Genomic DNA, 22,721 nt, shown 5'->3' on the forward strand with positions numbered 1-22,721 from the left:
TGTTAAAATTGTATTGTTGCTTAAGTGGAAGCTGGTACAGGCTAGCAAGCATGTAAGTAATGGTTAGAAGCAGAGAGAAATCAGAGAAGGTGAGGACCATTTAGGCCTGCTGCAGCATTCTGGACGATCATGGCTGGTACCGTGTATTCTCCCCATATTTTTGATCTTTTTATAATTAAGGATAATATCTACCTATTTAATGAGTTGGATTTCATTTTTTACAGTGGTATAGAATTCCACAATTCACCAACCCTGAGTGAAGAAATTTCTCCTGATCTCAGTTCTAAATGGCACATCCTATATCCTGAGGCTGTGATCCCTAGTTCTACTCTCCCTGCACATAATCCTTATATGTAGATTATCAGGCCCAAGGGATTTGTCGTCTTTTGGACCCATTAATTTCCCTAGCATTAATTTTTTTTAAACCAATGATGACTTCCTTCAGTTCCTCCTCCTTACTGGACCCTTGCTTCTCTTAGATATTGGGAGGTTATTTGTGTTGTCCACTGTGAAGTATGTGTTTAAAAGTTCTGCCTTTTTTGTTCCCAATTATAATTTCCCCATTTTCTGACTGTCCAGGAACCTACGTTTGTCTTCACTAACCTTACTTTTACAATCAGATTTTATGTTCCCTTCAGGCTTACTCTCACCCACCAACTTCCCGCTTTTAATATCTTTGTCCATCTTTGCTGAATTCTAAACGGCTCCTAATCCTCTGGTCTGCTGCCTTTCCTGAAGCAGGGTCCTGGTCCAAAACATCAACAATTTCTTTCCTCAACCTGCTGAGATCCTCCAGCAGATTTTTTTTTTTCTCTGCTGCTCCTTTTCCTGGCCATTTCAAATTTCCTATGCTTGAGTCTTATCAGACTTATTTCTCTGTCAGGTAAGAATGAATAATTGTTGTAATTCATGTAGACATAATGCTGATTAGGGCAAACGACAGATGAGAGATTCTGGGAGGTGGGTATGTGTTAGACTGGCATTTTTGAGAGTTTTAACAGAAGAGCTGAGGCAAGGGAAGACCAACGATAGAACATATCACTTGCTGATCCCTACACTATAATATTACATAATGTGGTGCTTTTATTCACTGGGCAATTAAAGGTTGGGATGTGGGATGGTGCTGGTTGACTTTGAGCTCAAAATAAAGAGATAATTGGATCATCAAGCAATTTCACTGAAATAAATCTGTCCATCTCAAATAGTGTTTATTGATAGAATGCAGAGCTGGGCTGAGAAGTGGCAAATGGAGTTCAACCCGGATAAGTGTGAAGTGATGCACTTCGGGAGATTGAATTTGAAGGCAGAATACAAGGTTAATGGCAGAACTCTTAGCAGCGTGGGGGAACAGAGGGATCTTGGGGTCCACGTCCATAGTTCTCTCAAGGTTGTCACACAGGTCGATAGGGTTGTTAAAAAGGCATATGGAGTGTTGCCCTTCATTAGTCGGGGTATTGAGTTCAAGAGCTGCGAGGTGATGTTGCAGCTCAGAAGAACTCTGATCAGGCCACACTTGGAGTATTGTGTTCAGTTCTGGTCGCCTCATTATAGGAAGGCTGTGGAAGCTTTAGAGAGGGTGCAGAGGAGATTTACCAGGTTGTTGCCTAGATTGGAGAGCATATCTTATGAGGATAGGTTGAGTGAGCTGGGGTATTTCTCTTTGGAGAGAAGGAGGATGAGAGGTGACTTGATAGGGGTGCACAAGATGATAAGAAGCATAGATCGAGTGGACAGTCAGAGACTTTTTCCCAGTGCGACAATGGCTAACACGAGGGGACATAATTTTAAGGTGATTGGAGGAAGGTATAAGGGGGATGTTAGGGATAAGTTCTTTTACGCAGTGAGTGGTGGGTGCGTGGAACGCACTGCCTGCAGAGGTTGTGGGGGCAGATACATTAGGGACATTTAAGAGGCTCTTAGACACATGAATGATAGAAAAATAGGGGGCTATGTGAGAGGGAAGGGTGAGGTAGATCTTAGAGCAGGATAAACTGTCGGTACAACATTGTGGGCCGAAGGGCCTGTACTGTGCTGTTATGTTCTATGTTAATGTGAACTTCTTCAGTCATGCTTATCATTGGCACATAATTAGTTATTTCAATTTTCGTTTCTTCTTGAACCGATCACTGTAGGTTTCTTGTTAAGTGAAAGGATAGCTAGCATCATTGTGTCTATAGTGTAGAATAAGGTCATTGAAGTACAGCACAGAAACAGGTATTCAGCCCACCACATTCATGCTGATCATCAAGTACCTATCTGTACCACTTACCAGCATTTGTTCTGTAGCCTTCTGTGCCTTAGTGATCCAAGTACATGTCTATATACTAAAATTCTGTGAGAGTACCTGCCTCCACTACCCATTCAGGCAGTGTACTTCACATTCCAGCCACACTCTGGGTGGAAAAAGTTAATCCTCAGATCTCCTCTAAATTTCTTACCCCCTTATACTAAACTTATGCCCCCTGATTTTTAGATACTTATGCTATGGGAGAGAGATATCTATTGCCTATCTTATCTGTGAGCCTCATAACTTTGCACGCCTCCATTCAAGTCTGTCATTGGCTTCTGCTGCTCTAAGGAAAATTGTCATAACTGAATGCTCCATCCAAGCTAACGTTCTGGTGAATCTCCTCTGCATCCTCGCTAGTGCAATCACATGAATCCAGTAATGTAGCAACCAGAAATACATAGAGTACTCCAGCTGTGGCATAACCAACGTTTTATATAGTTGTACCATAACCTCCCTGCTCTTGTACTCTTTGCCCTGGCTACTGGAGGTAAATATTCTGTTTGTCTACTTCTGTCTTTTCTACCTATGCTACCACCTTCAGAGATCCTTGGACACAAAGGTCTCTCTATTCTTCAATACTTCCAAGGACCCTACCATTCATTTTATATGTCCTACCCTCATTAGTCCTTCTGAAGTGTATCACCTCCCACATCAGGATTGAATTCCATCTGCCATTGCTGTACCCATTTTATCAACAGGCCAATATCATCCTGTAGCCTTCAACTATCCTCTTCCAATTTTCATGTCATCTGCAAACTTAATTAACAATTTGGACGTGAATGCAGGAGATATAATGTAAATAACAAGCTGCAAGATGTCCACAAGGTCACATGATTAGTACTATTCTAAACTAACTTGATTTGAAGTTGGTTCAAAGTTTTGCACAATCTGGATTACGTGCAGTTATTTGTAAGGATGATTTAATGTTGCTTGCTTCCAGTTGCAGTCTCACTCGATATGCAGCTGGATCTGCAACAAACAACAGTGTTTAATTTTTAAAAAGTTCAGAAGTAAAATAATGCAAAATGCTGGAAATCTGAAATAACAACAGGAAATTTGTGGCAGGTTAGGCAGCATCAAGTTAATGTTTCAAATCAGTGATCTTTCGTTAGAACTAGTAAATGTAAGTAATAAAGTGACTTGAATTTAACACTTTTAGGCAATGCCTTCCAAATCATCATATCTTAACCAATTAAAATAAAAGCTCTTTCTCATACTTTTAGTTCTTCTATTCATTTTGCATCTTTATTCTTGGGTTAGTTTCTCCTTACCCTTTATAAATTATCAACAGCCTTTATAAATTTATCACATATGTAATGAGCAAATTTGAAATGAAGAAACAATTTAGTCTGACTTTGACTAGTTAGTCTTGCCAGTTAAGGTAGAGCTCAATTTAAAAAGTGACCTACTTAATGGGATAACTAAGTTGCAGTCATAAACCTTTGTATTTTGGAAGAAATTGCTTCAGTTCCTTGTTCAGTTACTCGTGCTAAAGTTAAAATTGTTATAGGGCAAGAAACAGTGACTATAGAGTCAGTGTAGAAGCATAAGTTGATCTGTACAGTTACAAGATATGATGGATAAGTAGAACTGGTTGCTGAATGAAATTATGGAGATCCAGTAACATGTTCTATAGCTTTCCTTCATTTGATTTATTCTTCAGTTTAAAAATGACTGGATCCACTAACTTTGTCAGTTTGGAGAAAAAGTTGTCTGAAACGACATCAAACTCCTGGACATGCTGCACACTTTAAAGGAGCCTTGCTGAGGTTGATAGAAACTTTAAAAAAAGACTTTTTAATGTGTGTATTAATTTGTCGGTTGGAACGTTCTTTTAATTGGGAGGTAGTAATTCGCACTGTAATTCTTACTGATCACACACAATTACCACTCCAGGAGGTTCTTTCTCTAAATAGAGATGCGCCTTTTCACTTTGAGTAAGGAGAATCAACAGAACATGAGCCAATGGAAATGAAAGAGGAAGAGTTAAAAGAAGAGTTCCTTCTTTCCTGAAGGTATCATTTTCCTGCTAAGATTAAGTTCCTTGAGCTCCAGCTCTGAGCTGAGGTGTGGGCTTATTTTGTAAGAGCTGGAATATTCAAACACAACCAAACCTGGTTCTGTTTATGTTGAGCACTTTTGTATGTATATACTTGAGTAAGGACTTACTAAGTAAGCAGGAGAACTGGAACTTGGTTGATGCTTTTCCCCCCTCCCTATTTAGGATCATAGGGCAACTGAACTCTTGGACTACTGCAAAAACTTAACTGCTCAGTAATAACTTGGTGTTCCAATGTAAGGCTTTAAATAGAGTACTACACTACGAAGTGTGGATTGAACCCATGATATTTTGACCTTTTGTGGTCATTCCTAAACTGGGTGGTAGCTTCAGCTGCTAGGTTTTGGAGCCATTATTGTGGTACACTAATAGTTAGACATATTATAGTACCTCTACTGTTGCTCACTCAAGCAGAGTGTAGCTTTCAATGTTTCATCTGGAGCCAGATGTATTTTCGTTTTCAGCTTTGCATTTCAAATGAAGAAAATAAAATTAGTTTTATGTTTAAATGAGCAGAATTGCATGGTCCAAGAACATTTGCAAAAATGCTGAATGCTTTTATTTTATTCTGTATAGTGGAGAAAGAAGTGGAGAAGCCAAAAGAGCTGAACAAAGAGCCAGCAGAACCTGAACCAATGGAAATGGAAGTAGAAGAGCCTAAAGAAGAACCTCCAAAAGAGAAGAAAGAGGTTTGTGGGAAGGCTGTGCAAACAGTTGCTTGACTCCATTCAAGGGACGTGGGGGATGTTTATCTATTTAGAACACAAGGCTCTTTGTACTTTATTTTTCATCCTCTACTTCTCTAACTGATGGAATGGGAGGACATTGTAGCATTAGTTCTTTGTCCCTCATTGGGATGAGCTCACTCAGAACAGATTCGAATTTGAACCTGGTCAGCTCTGCTCTGGATAAAAATCATGCAAATACTGGGTTCTATCTTCAGTTATCTGTATTAGATGTACCATAGGTTATAAAATAGTGTAATATTTATGATTGTGGATTGTAATCCAGAGTTCAAATCTTATCACAGTAATGTGAGAATTCAAATTTTATTTGAAGAATTGGGGAAGTGGAAGTGAATATGGAGCTGCCAGATTGTGATTTGACTCTCAACTTTAACCAACCTACTGTTTATTGGCAATTGATTGCAAATACTGAATTGCCAGTGATGCCCATTTCTTAAGAATTAAAAGATACTTTTCTTTAGCATTTCTAATGGTGCTCTCATATAATTCTTTATGGTGTAATTTGTAAGTTATTGTCCTTATCTAAAACATTTAAAAAAAAAATGTACAATATATCATCTTGAGTCATTCCTCAGATCACTTGCATTCTATTGTGTCACAAAGCATGTTTTCCCCCTACAGAATATTGATTACGAGGGAGATCAATATTGCTTAAAGTATTTTGAAATTAGAATGGGCATACTGCAAGAAAGGCATTCATCATTGTCTATTTAACTCCATGTATTTATGTTTTTAGCATACAGCTTTGTCCTTACAGAATTTCGTCGTGCTAGTGATTTGCAAGCAATTGCATTGAGCACTTCAACCACATTATAAAAAAAAATTAGGGGTTCGAATAGTTTGGTTATATTTTCAGCTTGCGATAGATGCAAGTTGGTAAGTATACTCACTTTAATTTTGCATCATGCAGCAAGACTCCATGATGCACACTTGAGCTGCACAATAAGATAAAGAGCTTGGATATGTCGTGCAGCATTGATCAATAAATGTTTATAACACAGCAGTCTGTGCTCTAATTTCTTTAGGAGCCAAAGGAAGAGATATTGACTGAAGAAGAGAAAGCTGCACAAAAAGCTAAACCTGTGGCTACCACCCCTGTCCCTGGCACACCGTGGTATGTTTATAAATATGTTTAAGTTTTTCATCTTTCAAATAATGGAGTTTAAAACTATGCTATAGTAAATGAATTTCTGAATTGATTTAAGTTGCAAAGTCAAATGATATCCTTGCTAGTGACACTGACATTGCAACTTTAGAAAAAATGTTTGTGCTTTCAGTCTGTTGGTCATTACGTGGGCAGGATCTGTTTTCACCTTATTAATCAATTTTGAAATTCATTCATTATTGCATAGTTTTGAAACTCAGCCCTTGAAGTAGAAAAAAAGTAATTTAACCTTTTGTGCCACCAGTTTCCTTCTGAATGAGAATTGGATTGTTTGTTGGTAATCTGTTCATGAAAGATAACTATTAAGTGCAAAACACCTGTACAGCACTTAATACAGAGGAATATTTTGCTGGCCTCCATTTACTCAGTTTCTTCTTCTGTATTGGGTGCGAGGTTTTCTTTGGTTAAAGCAATTGTTTGCATTAGCGTTGTGAGGTGCCCAATGGAGATTTCTCAAAAGATTCACGAAGATTCCATTCAACTCTTCCATTTCTACTGTCATTTGAGGCAGAGAATTATGGAGACTTGAGTCAATATATTGCTATGCCTTTTAGTTTTGTTCTGAAAGGCAATCTAACTTGAAATAAAGGAAGCCGTTATTGTAGGCACTCAGTTTATTGTGTAAATATCCTTCAGTGTTTTTCTGAGGATCTTCAGCTGTAATTGTAATTGGGTTTCTGGAAGATGCCAGTTACTTTAAGATACGATATGGTTAGTAAACATGAAACAATCCCAGTGCACTGAATTCACATGCAAAATCAGAGCTCAAAATCCTAAAGAAAAGGGCTGGGGAGTATGATTCAGTCTTTTAAGAAAGTGATGTCCTGAAATATATTGATATTACAAAAGAGGAAGTGTTGGTGGTCCTGAGATGCATAAAGTTGGATAAATCTCCAGGCTTAATCTTGTGGATCCTAGACATTGTGGGAAGCAAGGGGTGAAATTGCTGGAACCCTGGCCAAAGACTTTTGTATTTTCCTTAGCTATGGGTGAGGTACCAGAAGACTGAAGGGTGGCTAATGTTGTACCTTTATTTCAGAAGGGCTGCAAAAACAAACCAGGGAACTATAGGCTAGTGAGCCTAACATCAGTGGTAGGTATGTTGCTGGAGGGGATTCTGAGAGACAGGATCCATCTACATTTGGAAGGGCAAAGTATGATTAGGAATTGTCAGCATGGCTTTGTGCATGGGAAATCATGTCTCATGAACTTAATTGAGTTTTTGAAGAGATACCCAAGAGGATTGATGAGGCAGGGCAGTAGACATCGTCATCATGGACTTTAGCAAGTCCTTTGACGACGTCCTGCATGGTAAGCTAGTCTGGAAGGTTAAGACGTGGGATCCAGGGTGAGCTAGCCAGTTGGGTGCAAAATTGGCTTGGTGGTAGGAGGCAGAGGGTGGTAATGGATGGTCATTTTACAGATTGGAAGCCTGTGACCAGTGGTGTGCTGGGTCCTTTGTTTGTCATACATGTTAAAGAGTTGGGTGAGAATGTCATGGCATCATTAGTAAATTTGCAGATGACGCTAAAATTGGTGGTGGTGTGGACAATGATGAAGGTTGTCTAAGATTGCAACAAGATCTAGACCAACTGGGAAAGTGGGCCAAGGAATGGCAGATGGAATTTAGCTCTGACAAATGTGAAGTAATGCATTTTGGGAAGTTGAACAAGGGTATGACTTGCACAGTAAATGGCAGGGCCCTGGGGAGCGTTATAGAACAGAGATATAGGGTTTAAAGTACATAGATCCCTGAAAGTGGCAACACAGGTGGTGAAGAAGGCATGTCTTCATTGGATGGAGCATTGAGTACAAGAGCTAGGACGTCATGATTCTGCTGTTTAGGACATTGGTGAGATCACACCTGGAATATTGTGTGCAGTTCCGGTCGCCGTACTAGGGCGGATGTGATTAAACTGGAGAGGGTGCAGAAAAGATTCATTCAGATGTTGCCAGGACTATAAGGCGTGAGTTATGAGGAGAGACTGGATAGGCTGGGACTATTTTCCCTGGAGTGAAGGAAGCTGAGGGGTAACTTTAGAGATTTATAAAATCATTAGGAGCATTGATACGGTGGATGTTAGTCTTTTTCCGAGGTAGGGAGTCCAAATCTAGAGGGTAAAGGTTTACGGTGAGAGGGGAAAGATTTAACAGGGACCCAAGGGACAAGTTTTTCCACAGAAGGTGGTGGGTATATGAGAAAGTGGTAGAGGTGGGTACAGTTACAAAGTTTAAAAGATATGGTGCGTTCATGGATAGGAAAGGTAAATTGGATGAGCTCAGGAAGGTACCTTGGTCAGCATGGATGAATTGCGATGAAGGACCTGTTTCCGTGCTGTATAACTCTATGACATCTGGTTTCCTGCAATAAATGTTAACAATATGGTTCCAACAGTTTAATTTGCAGTTTCTTAACCTGCTGAAAATATCACATAAGAAATAGCAGGAAAAAAAAGCTAAAGTTATAAAGATGATCAGTAAAGGGGCAGTTTTTTCCTCCCAATTAAGTGTGAAGCACAAGCTGACACATGGTTTAAATCAAATTTGGACTTAGTTTCTTTTGTATGTTTGAGATGCACTGTTTATTAGTTGAAGACTAGTGTCATGTTTTGTCTTTCAAAATTTAAAGCAGATGAAACACAGTTGAATACTAGATTCTCTGCTTCATGAATTGGTGAATCTATCTCTCTTGGTGCTCATCGGAGCAGGGAAAATAGGAGGGAAAACTGACAACATAGCAAGGTATTGAGTGAGGCAGCAGTGCCGTATTGCTGCCCACTGTTAAATTCAGTACTCAAGGATTGTGAAGACATATGGCTGTGCTTCCAGTAGGTGGTGCTAGGCCATTTTATTTACAAAATATGACATGCTGCTGGCTTGAAAATTATTGCATTCTTATTGAGGATTCTATTCTCAACCACCCTACAACCCACCAAGGGGAGTTCTGTTCAACTTGGTCTTGCTGTTGCAATATCCTTCCCTCATCTTGAGGTTTTGGTTTCTCCCTACCGCATTGTATTTTGCCTTTCTTTATTTCATTCATGTCACTGCTCATCCTGAACTGCACATCACCAATTGACCCAAGACATTCTCTACTTTGCTGCTTCACTGTGTTGCAGTAATCTTTGCCATGTCTTAGATTCCAACTTTGTTCCCAAGCACTTCAAAACTTTGGACTTCAAAACTTCGTAACTACTTAATTCTGGTTTTTTTTTGGTCAACTTTAAAATTTTCATGCTCTTAAACCACAATTTTTTTTGATCTGATCCTAAATTGCCTCACTTTCTCAGCTTTTGATTTCTTGTCATCTTGGTCTTTGTCCCAGTTTGTCAGTTTTATAAAAGGGCTGATCTGGCCAAAGATGGACTAGAGTGATGGTCAGGTCCTTAATGAAATATTTTATTTTTATTTCAGGTGTGTTGTGTGGACTGGCGATGAACGAGTGTTTTATTATAACCCAACAACCCGTCTGTCAATGTGGGATAGGCCAGATGAACTGGTAGGAAGAGCTGACGTTGACAAAATTATCCAGGAACCTCCTCACAAAAAATCTTCTGACAATGAGAAGAAATTTGGTGAGAGATTCTAGTTATTGCTGTAAGGATTACTACAGCATTATATCTGATGTTGTGGCAGTCTTTATTTCCAATCCTTGATGATTAGACTAGCAATGTAAGTGTTCCTCAAAGTCAGAGAGCTTGAAGATATAATTGCAAGAAATTGGATAACTTAAGATGTGTTTTTTAATCAAATCCAGTTATTCTAAAATGACAACATGTAGTGGAGAGAATGTCCTCTGTAGAACAAGGTCACTGTTTTCTGTGAATTGGGTGACCTGGATTTTATTAAATGGTCCCTGCTTACCATTCTAGAAAGTAAGCATCCTGGCTTGATTGGTCCAAAATGTTGATCTCAATTGATTATTACATTTTAATATTAAAACAAAGCAGGATTTTTAACAGCCATTTAGTAAGTTGACTCTTTTCTACCACTCCCATTTGTAGTTGGTTTTGCTTTTTAACATGTCAATTCATGTAAAAGGGCAAAATTGCACCAGTTTTTCTGAGCAGTGGTATTTACTAATGGCATTGAATTTACTTCAAGTTTAACCCAAGGAAATATTTGAAATTAAATTTTGAACAAAAAATTGTTGTGTAAATTATAAAGGTGAGTTTTGTTCAATTTTAAACATTGCCTTTTTTATTTAGTGAGAGAAGAATCTGAGCCTCTGGAGGATGAATATGATGATGAACCAATTAAAGCAAAGAAGCGAAAGTAAGTAAAGCTTCAGAAATAAGCTTGCCTCTTGATGTATTTACCAAAGATTTTTCTTCTGTTCCTCAATACATATTATTAGAGTACAGTGTATTTCGTTGTTTGAATGTATCTTATACATTTCTAAGCATCCAATCGTAAGGACGTAAATCGGAGTAGGAGTAGGCCTTTCAGTTCATCAAGCCTGCTCTGCCATTCAACAAAATCATGGCTGATTTTGCCCCTGTCTTGTCCCTTTTCCATGTCCCCTGATTCCTTTAATATCTTGCAAACTATCTATCTCTGTTTTGAGTGCAATCATTAACTGAGCCTTCATAGCAATCTGAAGTTGAGAATTCCTCAGATTCACCACTACTAAGTGATGAAATCTCCTCTCATTTCAATTTGAAATGGTCTACTCTCCTTTTAAGACCTAGACCCCTTTGTTCTGGATTCCTGGGCGGGGTAAAATTTGCAACACCAGCCTTTTCCCTTCTTGATATCACTAATTCAAGTAAATGCAGTAGTATCAGCTCTCCTCCAGTACCTCACTGAAATGAGCACATTTCAGCCTTCACTGGTTCTGTCTCTTTCCAATATTTTATCACCTTTGACCTACAAGAATTGTTTTTGCTTTGGTGGGGTGGTAAAGTGAGTTTTATAATTTAAATATTACAGGAAGGATGACCTTAAAGATCCGGAGTCTGAGAAGGAGGCAGCTATGGAAGCTGAGATCAAAGCAGCACGTGAGAGGGCCATAGTTCCACTGGAGTCTCGCATGAAACAATTCAGGGATATGCTGCTTGAGAGAGGGGTAAGGACCTATGTGGAATCTCCATTTTTGTGCAAATCTTGGCAAATAAAGAATATTAAGCTTTGGATTGACATGCCCTTTGTGATTGCTAATTAGTGGTGAAACCTAATCTCTTTTTTTGAATATCTTGTATGCTGAGATCCTATCAGGTGCCAAGTGACATCTGGGCTGCTTGTCTCATGAGCCTGTTATTGTGTTATATCTTGAGAGTTTTGGGATAATTATGCCATGGGAGCTTGGGCAGCACTGGGGTAACCTTATTTAAAGTTCCTCAATGCAAAGGTAGAGATTTCCATCTCAGTGTCCACTTCTGTCTAGTGTGAAATCCCACGTACTCCAAAGTAAGTCTCATTGAACATGGGTTTAATTTTTTTTGGTATATTCATTTATGGGATGTGGATTTAAGAAGAAAGACTGATGTCTAGTGCCCATCCCTTGTTGCTTTTGAACGGAGTAGCTAACTCAACTCGACTATTTCGGAGCGCATGTAAGATTCAACCTCTTTGGATTTGCAGTCATATTAAGTTTAGATCTGGTAAAAAAAAATGGGAGATTTCCTTCCCTAAAGGACAATGATGAATTTTCTTTGGCAAATGAAGTAGTTTAGCTGTTTATTCCAATTGTATTTATTGAGATACATGTTGTGGCTATTTAAATCTTTTTTTGCCCTTTTTGTGTTAACAATAACTCAGTCTTCTGTTTTATACAAACTGTTGATGAACTGTTTATTTCGGCCGTCACACCAATTTATGTCTATCCAAGATAAGTATTGTTTATGGTTTTATGACTGAATTTATTCCTTCTGCAAAATATGCCTTTCTCCTTGGGGCTGATGAGCTGTCAGCTCTGATTGCAAATTAACTGTTTGATTTGGTTTTCTTACAAGGCATACCTTAGGAATCACCCAGAATTTTTACCCAAGGTCGCTTTCCAGTTCCAATCAGGTCAGGATGTAATCCTGCAATTTTATGCACTGCCATGCAAATTAGAGCTAGAACATTGCAAGCATCCAAATGGTGGAAACAGAGTCTGAAGGTATTGTGCGGCCTTTGAAGAAATTCTGACAGTCATTTAGTTCTTGTGGTGGAATGACTTAAGGTGGATGGGTATCAAAGCCTAGCTAAATGGGTGGATAGATCTAAATTCTGCAGGCAAAGTGATAGACAACTGGACTGTAAAAATTGTTCAAATTCTTTCAAAGCCACTGCTTTGCAGAATGTGCAGCTGTTGTTTCAATTGCCAGTCACTATTTATATATCAGTGGCACTGGTCTCTTTAGCAAATTGGCTTGACAGCTTTTTTTAAATTCATTAATGGGTGCAGCATATCATTTGATTTTCCGAACAAATATAAAACCAAAAAACTCCACATAAATCAAAAAGTAGATGCTGGAAATCTGAAATTAAAACAGAAAATGCTGTAAATACTCAGCAGGTCAGGCAGCAATTCTGAAGACAAACAATTCAGTTAACTGATCTTTTGTCAGTACTAGGGAACCATAGAAAGCAAACGTACTTTCAGTTGCAAAGACAGGTGAGGATTGGAGAGAACACTGGAAATGTTAGTGAAAGGGCAGTGACCAAGAGAAACTCAATATCACAAGTGGTGGTGTCGGAAGACAGGGTGGCAGAGGCATTTTAATCTGCCTGGAGAAAATAAAAGTAGAAGGAGATGAAAGAAAACAGGAGGAGAGAGAGGGCTAGACCTGTAAGATACAGGTTGGAGAAGTGAAACTCAGTTGATGGCAAAAATATGAAATAACAGAACACTGGAAATACTCAGGCAGCATCTGTGAAGAGAGAAACAGTTAATCTTCGAAGTCCACAACTTCTCATCAGAACTGTATGGTTCTCTTGGCAGCTAGAAAGGCTGGTTGCCTTAATTTGTTAAATTCATTATTTAGTCCTGAGTGCTGGGTGTGTCTGGTTGGAAGATGAGATGATGTTGACCAAAAATAAGTATTGGAAATACTCAGCAGGTCAGGCTGCATCTGTGGGAAGAGGAACAAAGTTGACTTTTCAGGGTGAAGAGCTTCATCAGAGCTGTTGAACTTCATAGCAAAAGTTTGAGACCAAAAACACAGGTCAGAGTGGGATGGAGAATTCTAAGTGACAGGCAATGGGAAGCTCAGGGTCACCCTTGTCGATGGAATGTAGGCATTCTACAGAGTGATCACCCAATTTGCTTTTGGTTTCTTCAATGTAAGGAGATCATGTCATGAGCACCAAATGCATTCTTCTAAATTGCAAGGGCTACAGATGAATTCCTACTTGGAAGGAGTGTTTGAGTCCACAGGTGAAAAGTGAAGAGGTAAAATGGCAAGTGTTGCATCTCCTGCAGTTGCACTGGAAGGTGTTGTGAGAAGGGGAGTGGGTGTGGTAAAGATAGACAAGCAATGTTTATGGAGATAACAGTTCCATCAGAATACTGAAGGTGTTCAGGCTGCGGGGTGTGGAGATGTTTGGTGACATCACAATAAACATCGCAATCACATACAGTATAGAGGCAGGGGAAGTGGAAAGTGAGGACAAGGGGAAACATCCTTGGTCTGGGAGGAGAGGGAGCTGCAGGCAGAAGAATAGGAAATGGAACAGACGTGGTTGAAAGCCTCTGTGAACCATAGTATTGTTTGCTAACTTATCCTGTGAGATGGGGGTAGAAAAGGTAAGAAGGGGAAGAGTTAAAGTTGGACAGTGTGAAAGTGATTGCATGGTAGAAGTTGAAACTTGAGTTCTATATGAGATTAGGAAGCTGTGCAGGTATGGTCATCAGAGCAATGGGGGAAAAGGTGAGGGAGGTCCTGAGTAGAAGTAAACCAAAAACTCTGTTCTATATCTTCCACAAAGGGACGGGCATACTTTTCCCACAGCTTTGCAATCACCCCTACACAGAGACTTGTTAATGTTCACCCTTTTTTTCCAGTCTTGTTCCTGGAGGCTTTACTTGTGTGAAAGACTCGTATATAAGTGTACCTTTTGTTATCTTGGTGAAGGGAGGATGTATGTGGCATGAAGTAGACCTCATTTTGCTTTTGGACGTGTTATTGAACAACCGAGTGTCTCTTGTCCATTCCCACAGATGCAGCAAGTTCATAGCTTTGAAGGAGTTAGTGTCAGATGATTAGCTTCAAATCAAAGCAAGGGTGAAATGGCACTGGTCCTTGCACTTGTAGAAGTGAGAGGAGTCTGTGTCTATAATGTCATGGTGACGTTTTCATGCCCATACTCAGCATGTGATTTCCCTAATGAGACGAGCTCTTTTCCTGCTCTATAGAGGGTGTATGTCATTTGAAGAAAGATGTTGACCCTGGGAGGTAGGTAATTTAAATTAATTACCCTCCCTGCTGCTTTCTTTCCCTTTCCTCCTCCCTCATAAATGCAGTCATATTAATGGGAATACCCTTTTCAAAAGTATTTAATATAAGCAACTAGAGGCCTTGCATTGTTTACGGCACTGCAGTTTAATCCTCTTCTTGCCTAGTACCATTGCTTAACTGTAGGAACATTGCTAACAATGGGCAGCTAAGTGACCGTCATATAATCATTATTTAGCCTAGTGTTGAAGCCATTTTAACCCTCCGAATGTTATCCCCATCTGAGATTGCGACACCTTTGTGACTGAATTTGGGATTAGTACAAAGGTATTCCAAGTGATTAAGACTCAGCTAACCTACCTTGGAAGGCCAACCTTCCAACGTTCAAGCTTCAGGCTTATCTGTCTGATCACTCGTTTCATTTCTGATTTACCCTTTTTGAATCTGAAGGTCTAGCTACTGCTTTAACAGCAAAATCTGTTGGTGTCAGAAAAGATAATGCCGTTTGTAAGGTAATAATTACCAACAATTATACAGCTTTTAGGCCACCTGTAACCATTTTTGGGTAAAGCCATATTTTGCTTTTAAGCTACCTGAACCAATTTTTTGGGGTAAAGCCATATGTGGCAGCCAAGTTTATTGGGTTCAAGTCTCAAAGTTGTATCCTCGACGGACCATGTCTTGCCTTTTCCGATAGGATTGTAAAGGGAGATTAGACTCCATCCAACATTTTAATCTTCTCAAGGGACCCATATTGATGTTTCGCCCTCAACTAAAACTAAAATTTCATCCTGGAATCTATTTAATAAGAGGCAACTGATCTGATAAATTTGTTCGTCTTTATGCCCTTTGTGCCTTTTGCTCTGTGTATAAATAAATTTTATGCAGCTATGCCAGTAATCAGTAAAAAGACTTACTTTTCGTTGGATGTTAACTGAAGTTTTCCTCTATAGTCTGTACTTCACGTGTCAGTATTTCAAAGTTTAGCATCATCTTTTCTCCCAGTTATCCTGCTCAGCTGTCACTATGCATGCACATTCTTAAAATATTTTTTAAAGTGGTGTTTTCTTTCTTTTTAAAGCAAGACACAACGTATTTCCTTCCTATTTCATGAGTTGCGCACCTAATGCCACATTTTTCAATTTAATCTATTAACTCCTCTCCACTGACATGTTTCATTATTTTTCTAACATCTTGCATTTATTGGGTTTCATGTTATGACTTGAACTTCACATACTTATACATCTGAAAAAAATAACAAATTTATTTATGTCATGGAATCTAAATTAATAGTGGTTGCAATCAAAAGATTAAACTTCAAGGCTTTGGTTTTGTAGGAACTCCTGCTGTGGTCATCTTAAATGTCACCCGGTGGTGGATCTTTTAATGAGAAACTAGTTGACTGATATCTTAATTGTTTAGTGGAATTCAAGGCTAATTAGTGGAAAAATTGTCAGCATCCCACTGTTTCTTGTCATTTCTAATAGAGATGGGTGGTGTGGTAATTTCAGGCGAAATAGTGGGGATGGATCAATGGATCTTTAGATGGATTTGCTTGTTTGATCACCAAAAGGAAATGAAACCAACATTCACTCCCAGTCAGTTTTCCCCTGACTGTTCAGTACAATAATGTCCTGCAATCCTCTGGTGCTTCATTCATCTTAGCCTTGAAGGTGAGCATTCATATGTTACTTTACCGTAGAGGTCATCATTGACACTCTGACACTTGACCTGGGTGGACATGACCATAACTTTTGGCAGTGCTACGGGGACAAAGAGCAAAAGCCATTGCTATTTCTTTTTTCAGGCATTCACCCTGACATTACCATGAGTCATAGAAAAACCCAATTATATGGAGCAAAATCAATTAATGTAAACAAAATTAAACTTGGAGAATGGTGATTGGTACGTGCTTTGTTGGAACATGTAAATACTTCAACAGGTATCTCCTTTTCTTGCTATACCTGGGCATTCAGTGGAGCTTGATGATGTTATGGATTTAAATAGCAGTAGAAATGTATTGGAATTTGTATTAGAATTTAGGTTTGTTTACAAGCAACAACTTCTTTGCTAATCTCCAGCACTTAAGCAGATTTGGATGGATTCAGCTCAGTTGCTCTTTGCGTTTTCTCTCTTTTTAGGTCTCTGCATTTTCTACATGGGAAAAGGAACTTCACAAGATTGTTTTTGATCCAAGATACCTCCTCCTCAATCCAAAGGAGAGAAAACAGGTAAAGAAGAACTCCACTGCTTGGGTTAGAAGAAATTATCTGCACATAGATCCCATTAAAATGCTGGGGCAGAAAAATATCAGTGAATTGGTAATCTTCCCTTGCATTCTGCTCCATTTCCTTAAAAGGCTGGGCTGGATTTTGCTGTGGTTCAATTTACCAAGTATTGGTATTCCTCTAAAACCTTGATGGTAGATCACATCTGATGTGTAACAGGTGGAGCAGAGTGGGTTGCAAGCACCATCTAGGTGTCAGGCACCATTTCCTTGAGGCTTCCACCCCTATCTCTGATGACCTTTGAGAGTTGACCAGTTAGAGCCATTAGAAATGGCTTTAATTAAAAAAAAAAGAATTTTCAAAAATGTTAAATATAGATTTATTTAAAGAACTAACAAATAGTTAAAGATCATCAAAATAAAGTACAAGTAAAGCACATGCCATTTCCATCATGACAGCAACCTTTTTTCAAAGGCAAGAAAACTGCTGGAGGAACCCAGCGGGTCAGGCAGCATCTGTGGAGGGAAATGGACTGTTGATGTTTCAGGTCGAGACCCTTCATCTGGACTGAAAGATTGAGGGGAGATGGCCAGTATAAAGAGGTGATAGGAAAGGGTGGAGCAAGAGTTGGCCAGCAGTAGGTGGATTCAGGTTGTTGGTGGGGGGGGGGGGTGTGCGTATTAGGCAGATGGAGGAGGGAAGACTGGAAATAGTGACGGAGGCTGGGAGGTGAGAGGTGGAGGCAGAGGAGAGAAAAAGAGAAACTGCTGCCATTGGCAGAATGGTGAAGAACGAGTAAAACACAGATTCAAGATATTTGGCAAAAGAACCAAGGTGACAGGAAAACCTTCTGTACGCAGTGAGTAGTCATCTGGAAGTTGCTGTCTGACGGGCAAAAGCAGTTTCAAATTTTTCTGGTTAGGTAATTGAAGGAGGAAACATGGGTGACAGGGCTATAGGGAATTTGCTTGGGATTGGGAATGAGTGTTAGTGCTCTTGAAGAGTACCAGTGCTCTGAGTTGATAACTTTCTTCTATGCTGTGATGATTAATGATTCTCTGAGAATGTTATTTAATAAGTGGGTGAAATGGGAAGGTTTCAAATTCTTAGCGGTTGCAAACCTATGGTCTTCACTTAAGGTTACTCATTCATCACTTCTTTGCTTATGCTCTGATTGCATCAAACTACTTTCTACACTTCTATTGGTCACACTTTCAGCTCCCCAAGCTCTGAAATTGCTTCCCTAAACTCTCCCTCTAAACCTCAACTACACTTTCCTTAAGGATGTTTTGTTACATGAAAGGCATTATATGAATACAACTTGTTGTAGGTTTTATCTCATCGCAACAACTAATGGTTTAATCTTTGACCTCAGTACTTTGAGATGGAGAGAGAACCATTATCCATGGTTTATGATCCTCTACCGTCCAGTGAAGTATTTTGAGATGCTATACTACTGTAAAGGTGCCATGAGAATCCAAATTGTATTTGATCTCGGCACAGGCTGCTAAAAGTGGAAATATTCAATTTCAAAATGCTCATAATACTCAAACTTAACAATTATATGTGGAGAGATCGCCTAGTGTTATAATCCAGGTTCAGTTGCATTGTATTCATATATCTAAAATCTGCTCACTATGGGGCAACAAGTTTTATTTAGTCTGAAGGTACTGAATTTCCAACTACCTTTAGCATGAGGAAGAGGAAATAGGCGTCCATCCCAGCTTTTTAATTAGTATTAGTTCAAATTAAATTTCTTAAATTTCATGCATTTGTGATACGACAGGTTTTTGATCAGTATGTGAAAACAAGAGCTGAAGAAGAGCGAAAAGAAAAGAAAAACAAGCTCCAGCAATCAAAGGAGGATTTCAAAAAATTACTGGAGGATGCAAAGTTAACTCCCAGGTAAGTGTCTTGTTCATTCACAGGATGTGAGTGTTGCTGCTAGTGCTGACACTTAATGTTCATTCCTAATTGGTCTTGTCAGACCTCTGAGTTGGCCATATTGGTGCAGGTCTGGAGCTTTACCAAGATCAGGTCAGTTAAGGACAACAGGTTTCCTTTCCTTAAAAACAAACTGGAAAACAGACAAAGTTATCTCATTGTTGGCCTTCAAGTGATATGTTTAACTTAAAATCATACTTCAATTAGCCTAAGGGCTCTGGAAATCATGCCCCTAAGAAATTTGCAGATTACTTTTTAAGTACTGGCTCTAATTTTTGTTTGGTAATTAAAAAAGGGTTTAACCATCCTTAGCTGCTTTCCCCAATCTATTCATTGCTATTGCTATCAAACAAAGTTCTGGCCCTATCAGTTCCCTTCATGAGGTGGACTTGGATGGCCCAAATAATGGATTTGCTGCAGACCTGTCATTTCACCTCTCTTTCTCTCTCTCCTCCCCCCCCCCCCCCCCCCCCCCCCAGAACCTGCTTAGTACTGTTCACTTTGCTATGCCTGTAGCTGAACGATTTGATTTGTAATGGGAAAAATGTTGCTGGTAAGAGAAATCAAGTTTGAGACTTTGCCACAGGCCCATCAAAATATAGAAGTCCCAAACTTGGTTTCAGATTCCAGCAGGCCTGTCTTATCGATGAGTTCCACCCATTGACTCCAAATGGAGTCCAACAGTATAATGCAAATTTCTGACATCCTTCATTCTGACAAATCTGCTCACAGATCCTATGCCAGGTTGGATATTGTGCTTTTATTCTTTTACTTTTTTTTTCCAGATTGTTAGTGTTTAATTTTTTTAATGTTCACTTTATTTTCAGTTGTGTTTGAATGCTCCTAATTGTCAGGGATGTCAGAAGCATTCCCCGAGTTTGAGAGTTTTGACAGACAAGGCAGGGCATTGCTGTTACACAGGCTGGGTGTGTTTTGATTGAGCCAGATTGACCTGAGTGACCTAATTACATTGTGCAAGATTTGTTGTTTTGCTGGGTCTCATCAATTGGGTCCAGGAAGCTGTCAGTGAGCACATTTGGTCTTCCGGATCCAAACAGGTTATATGCAGGGCATTAGGGAATCTGGGTAGTGACTGCAAGCTGCTGAAAAGTCCTGGTCCTCAAATGGGGGCCCTATTTTGGAGTGTGTTGGCAGCTCATTGATAGATGTGCCCTTCTTAGGCAGCCTTTGGGATCAAGGGTGACTTGCATCCAGTTTGTTTTTTATGGGAACTGCAGACTCTTCCATGGATGGGGCAGGTGTTGGCTGACAAGCTGGGTGGTAGATAGTTTGTGTGCATTCCTTCTGCACTTTATGCAGGGTTAGTGTGTGCATGGCCACGAGGTTCCTAATATCATCCCCAAATGCTCTTTCTCCAATTTGATGGGCCAGTGATTCCTAGATCAGGGGGAATGTTGTATTTCTTCAAGGAAGTTTTGAATGCATCCTTCAACCTTTTCTGTCTGCCTGCTAATCTGTTCTCGTGACGGAGCTCGGAATAGCTGCCTACTCACTGGGGAGAGAATCTTTCTAAAGTCAGGTGGCTTTGGATCAGCTCCCATGAGGAATTCTGCCTGCTACTGTATTATCTGGTTTTCATAAAATGCCAGCAATCTGTCACTGATGCCAGCAGAGCAATTGTGGGTGCAAGTACCCACAAAATGGTCATTACCAGGCCTTTACTCTATGCCTCTATACAATATATTTCCGCAGATAGGAGAAAGTGTCCTCTGAAAGGAAAATTATTTCCGTAAACTCACCATTTCCCCATAGCTCCTGTTTGGTTGTTGAGTGGTACCATAAAATATGCTAATATGTGCTTTCATTTACCAGTATTCTGACATTCTAGTAGATCACATAACCTTTTGGTAAGTAATAACAGTTTTCCATGGAGACTGTTGAGATTTCTTCATATTGCAGGTGCATGTTCTGAAATAGAAGAAGGATTTTGAATTATCATCTCTTGATGAATAACCTTTAGATCATTAGGATAGAAAGTAATTAGAACTTGGTAATAAGCTTGATTCAAAAAAGGTTGCAGTTTCTAAATGATACTGTCTTGTGAATTGAAGTTTAAATTGTATGATGTCTGTAGGTGAGATAAAAAGATGTGCGTCAAGTAGTCAGATCTGACAGGCAAAGAACTGGTGTGGCTCTCAGTAGTGCATTGGGAAAAGACCTCTCTTGGTAGCTGTGGTGCTGAGTCCTGTAGTCCAAGAGATCTAAGTTCTAGTTCATAGTTTATTGCAATGTGAGCATTTCCATCCAAGGCAGCATTTGTGCTACTGCATTTGGCCTTGGTACTTTGGGAAGCGGAGGGGGAAACTGGCCAGATTTCATATCCTTGTCACTTGATCTTTGGCAAGATATCTGGTCACTGTGGATATTTAAATCCAATAGAGAATATTGTGCCAGTGTAGACAATAAGCTTTATTGTAGAGTGATAGCAAGACCTTTCACTTGTAAATCAGTTTTATCAAATAAAACATTAAAGGCACATGACAGGAGCATTATCGAATACAAACATAATCTTGGAATTTAAGCTTCATCAATTTAAAAATAAAACTCAATAAACATTCAGGACATGTCTGAACACTGACCCCAGAAGGTTTTAAATGCAAAAGTGTTGGTATTGGAAATAGATATACAAAGCATTAAAACATGCAGAGCTAAAGTACCAAACAGTTAACATGAAGCTACAGCTATTTTCTCATTTGTAAATGTAACCTGTTCCTTATTGATGTAGTACACTCATTCCAAGCCTCATGGTATCTAAGTTCTTTATGGGCAATTTATTTTTCCTAGATCCACGTTCAGTGACTTTGCTTCCAAATTTGGCAAAGACTCCCGATTCAAGGCCATTGAAAAGATGAAGGATCGGGAAAGCATGTTTATCGAGTTTATTACCAGCATGCGGAAGCGCGAGAAAGAAGACTCAAAGAGTCGTACAGAGAAGGTAAGGTGGTTGTAGTTCCAGTGGTGTGAGTGGTGGGAGTGCGATTGTAAGGGATGCCAGACCCTCCCAGCAGAAACCAAGCAAACTGAAAACTTCATTTTTAATGAGTGCTTATATATTTCAGACTGCACTTTTATGTTTGGGCTTCCTGGCAGCTTTTGAGGAAAAAAATCTAGTGTGTAAATGAGCATGCATCAAAAATAAAGGTCGTGTATTAAAAATTAATGAGATTTGAATGTCATGTGGCTGTGGTGTCAAGAGCCCTGGGGATGTGGCTTCCACTGCGAGGCAGCTTGGCAGGGAGGTGGCATCAATAACATTAGGATAGCAACACATTGTAGCCTTCCCAGAAGTCCCTGTGTGTTGTGCGAATGAGTTTTTTCAGCCTCTGAAGCCTAATCATTTATGACATTTACAAACAAGAGTATGTTAACTGCTATTCATGTAAATTTTATCCATAAAATATATAAGAAACTGAAAAATAAATGTTAACATTTTATTACATTTACTTTAAAACCTTGACTGAAGTTACTTATAATGGTTATGCTTTTCAGAGGGTAATTTGTTAACTGGTTTTGAAAATAGTAAATAATTTTGCTTAATTTAAATTTGATTACTGAATTGTAGAGTAATTTTTACATGTAAATGTTTTTATTTGAAAATTGCATGTTTATTTTCAAAATTTGTCTTTAAAATTGTAACTTGTTGATTTTTTGCATTTTGATGTTTTCTAAAGCCCTTTGTAACCATTTTATGTATTCTGTTTCATAACGAGAATAGTCTTTACAGTTTTGTGCTGTGCGGCCTATCAATCAGTTCAGTCTGACAGCTGTCAATCACTGACAAAGTATTATGGGAATCCCTAGTGAGGAAAGAATTGGTGTTTCTCTGTGTGGTGACTTTAGCCTCCCGCAGCTCTGGTACTTTACATTTTTTTGGTTCTTTTCCTTGT

The 22,721-nt window shown here is 39.2% G+C and overlaps 1 protein-coding gene across 7 annotated transcripts in view; it reads left to right on the plus strand.

The window, feature by feature from the left end:
- LOC127569455 (transcription elongation regulator 1-like) overlaps nt 1-22,721 on the plus strand; it is an 82,374-nt gene that overhangs the window by 46,146 nt on the left and 13,507 nt on the right. For all 7 annotated transcript variants that reach the window (XM_052014117.1, XM_052014118.1, XM_052014120.1 and 4 more), the window contains 8 exons: nt 4,926-5,038; nt 6,121-6,209; nt 9,675-9,835; nt 10,469-10,535; nt 11,193-11,328; nt 16,783-16,872; nt 18,656-18,774; nt 21,619-21,769. In XM_052014117.1, the coding sequence (XP_051870077.1) occupies nt 4,926-5,038; nt 6,121-6,209; nt 9,675-9,835; nt 10,469-10,535; nt 11,193-11,328; nt 16,783-16,872; nt 18,656-18,774; nt 21,619-21,769 (926 nt within the window). The remainder of the gene's footprint in view (nt 1-4,925; nt 5,039-6,120; nt 6,210-9,674; nt 9,836-10,468; nt 10,536-11,192; nt 11,329-16,782; nt 16,873-18,655; nt 18,775-21,618; nt 21,770-22,721) is intronic.

This window comes from Pristis pectinata, chromosome 4 (genome assembly GCF_009764475.1).
Source record: "Pristis pectinata isolate sPriPec2 chromosome 4, sPriPec2.1.pri, whole genome shotgun sequence".
Taxonomy (NCBI): domain Eukaryota; kingdom Metazoa; phylum Chordata; class Chondrichthyes; order Rhinopristiformes; family Pristidae; genus Pristis; species Pristis pectinata.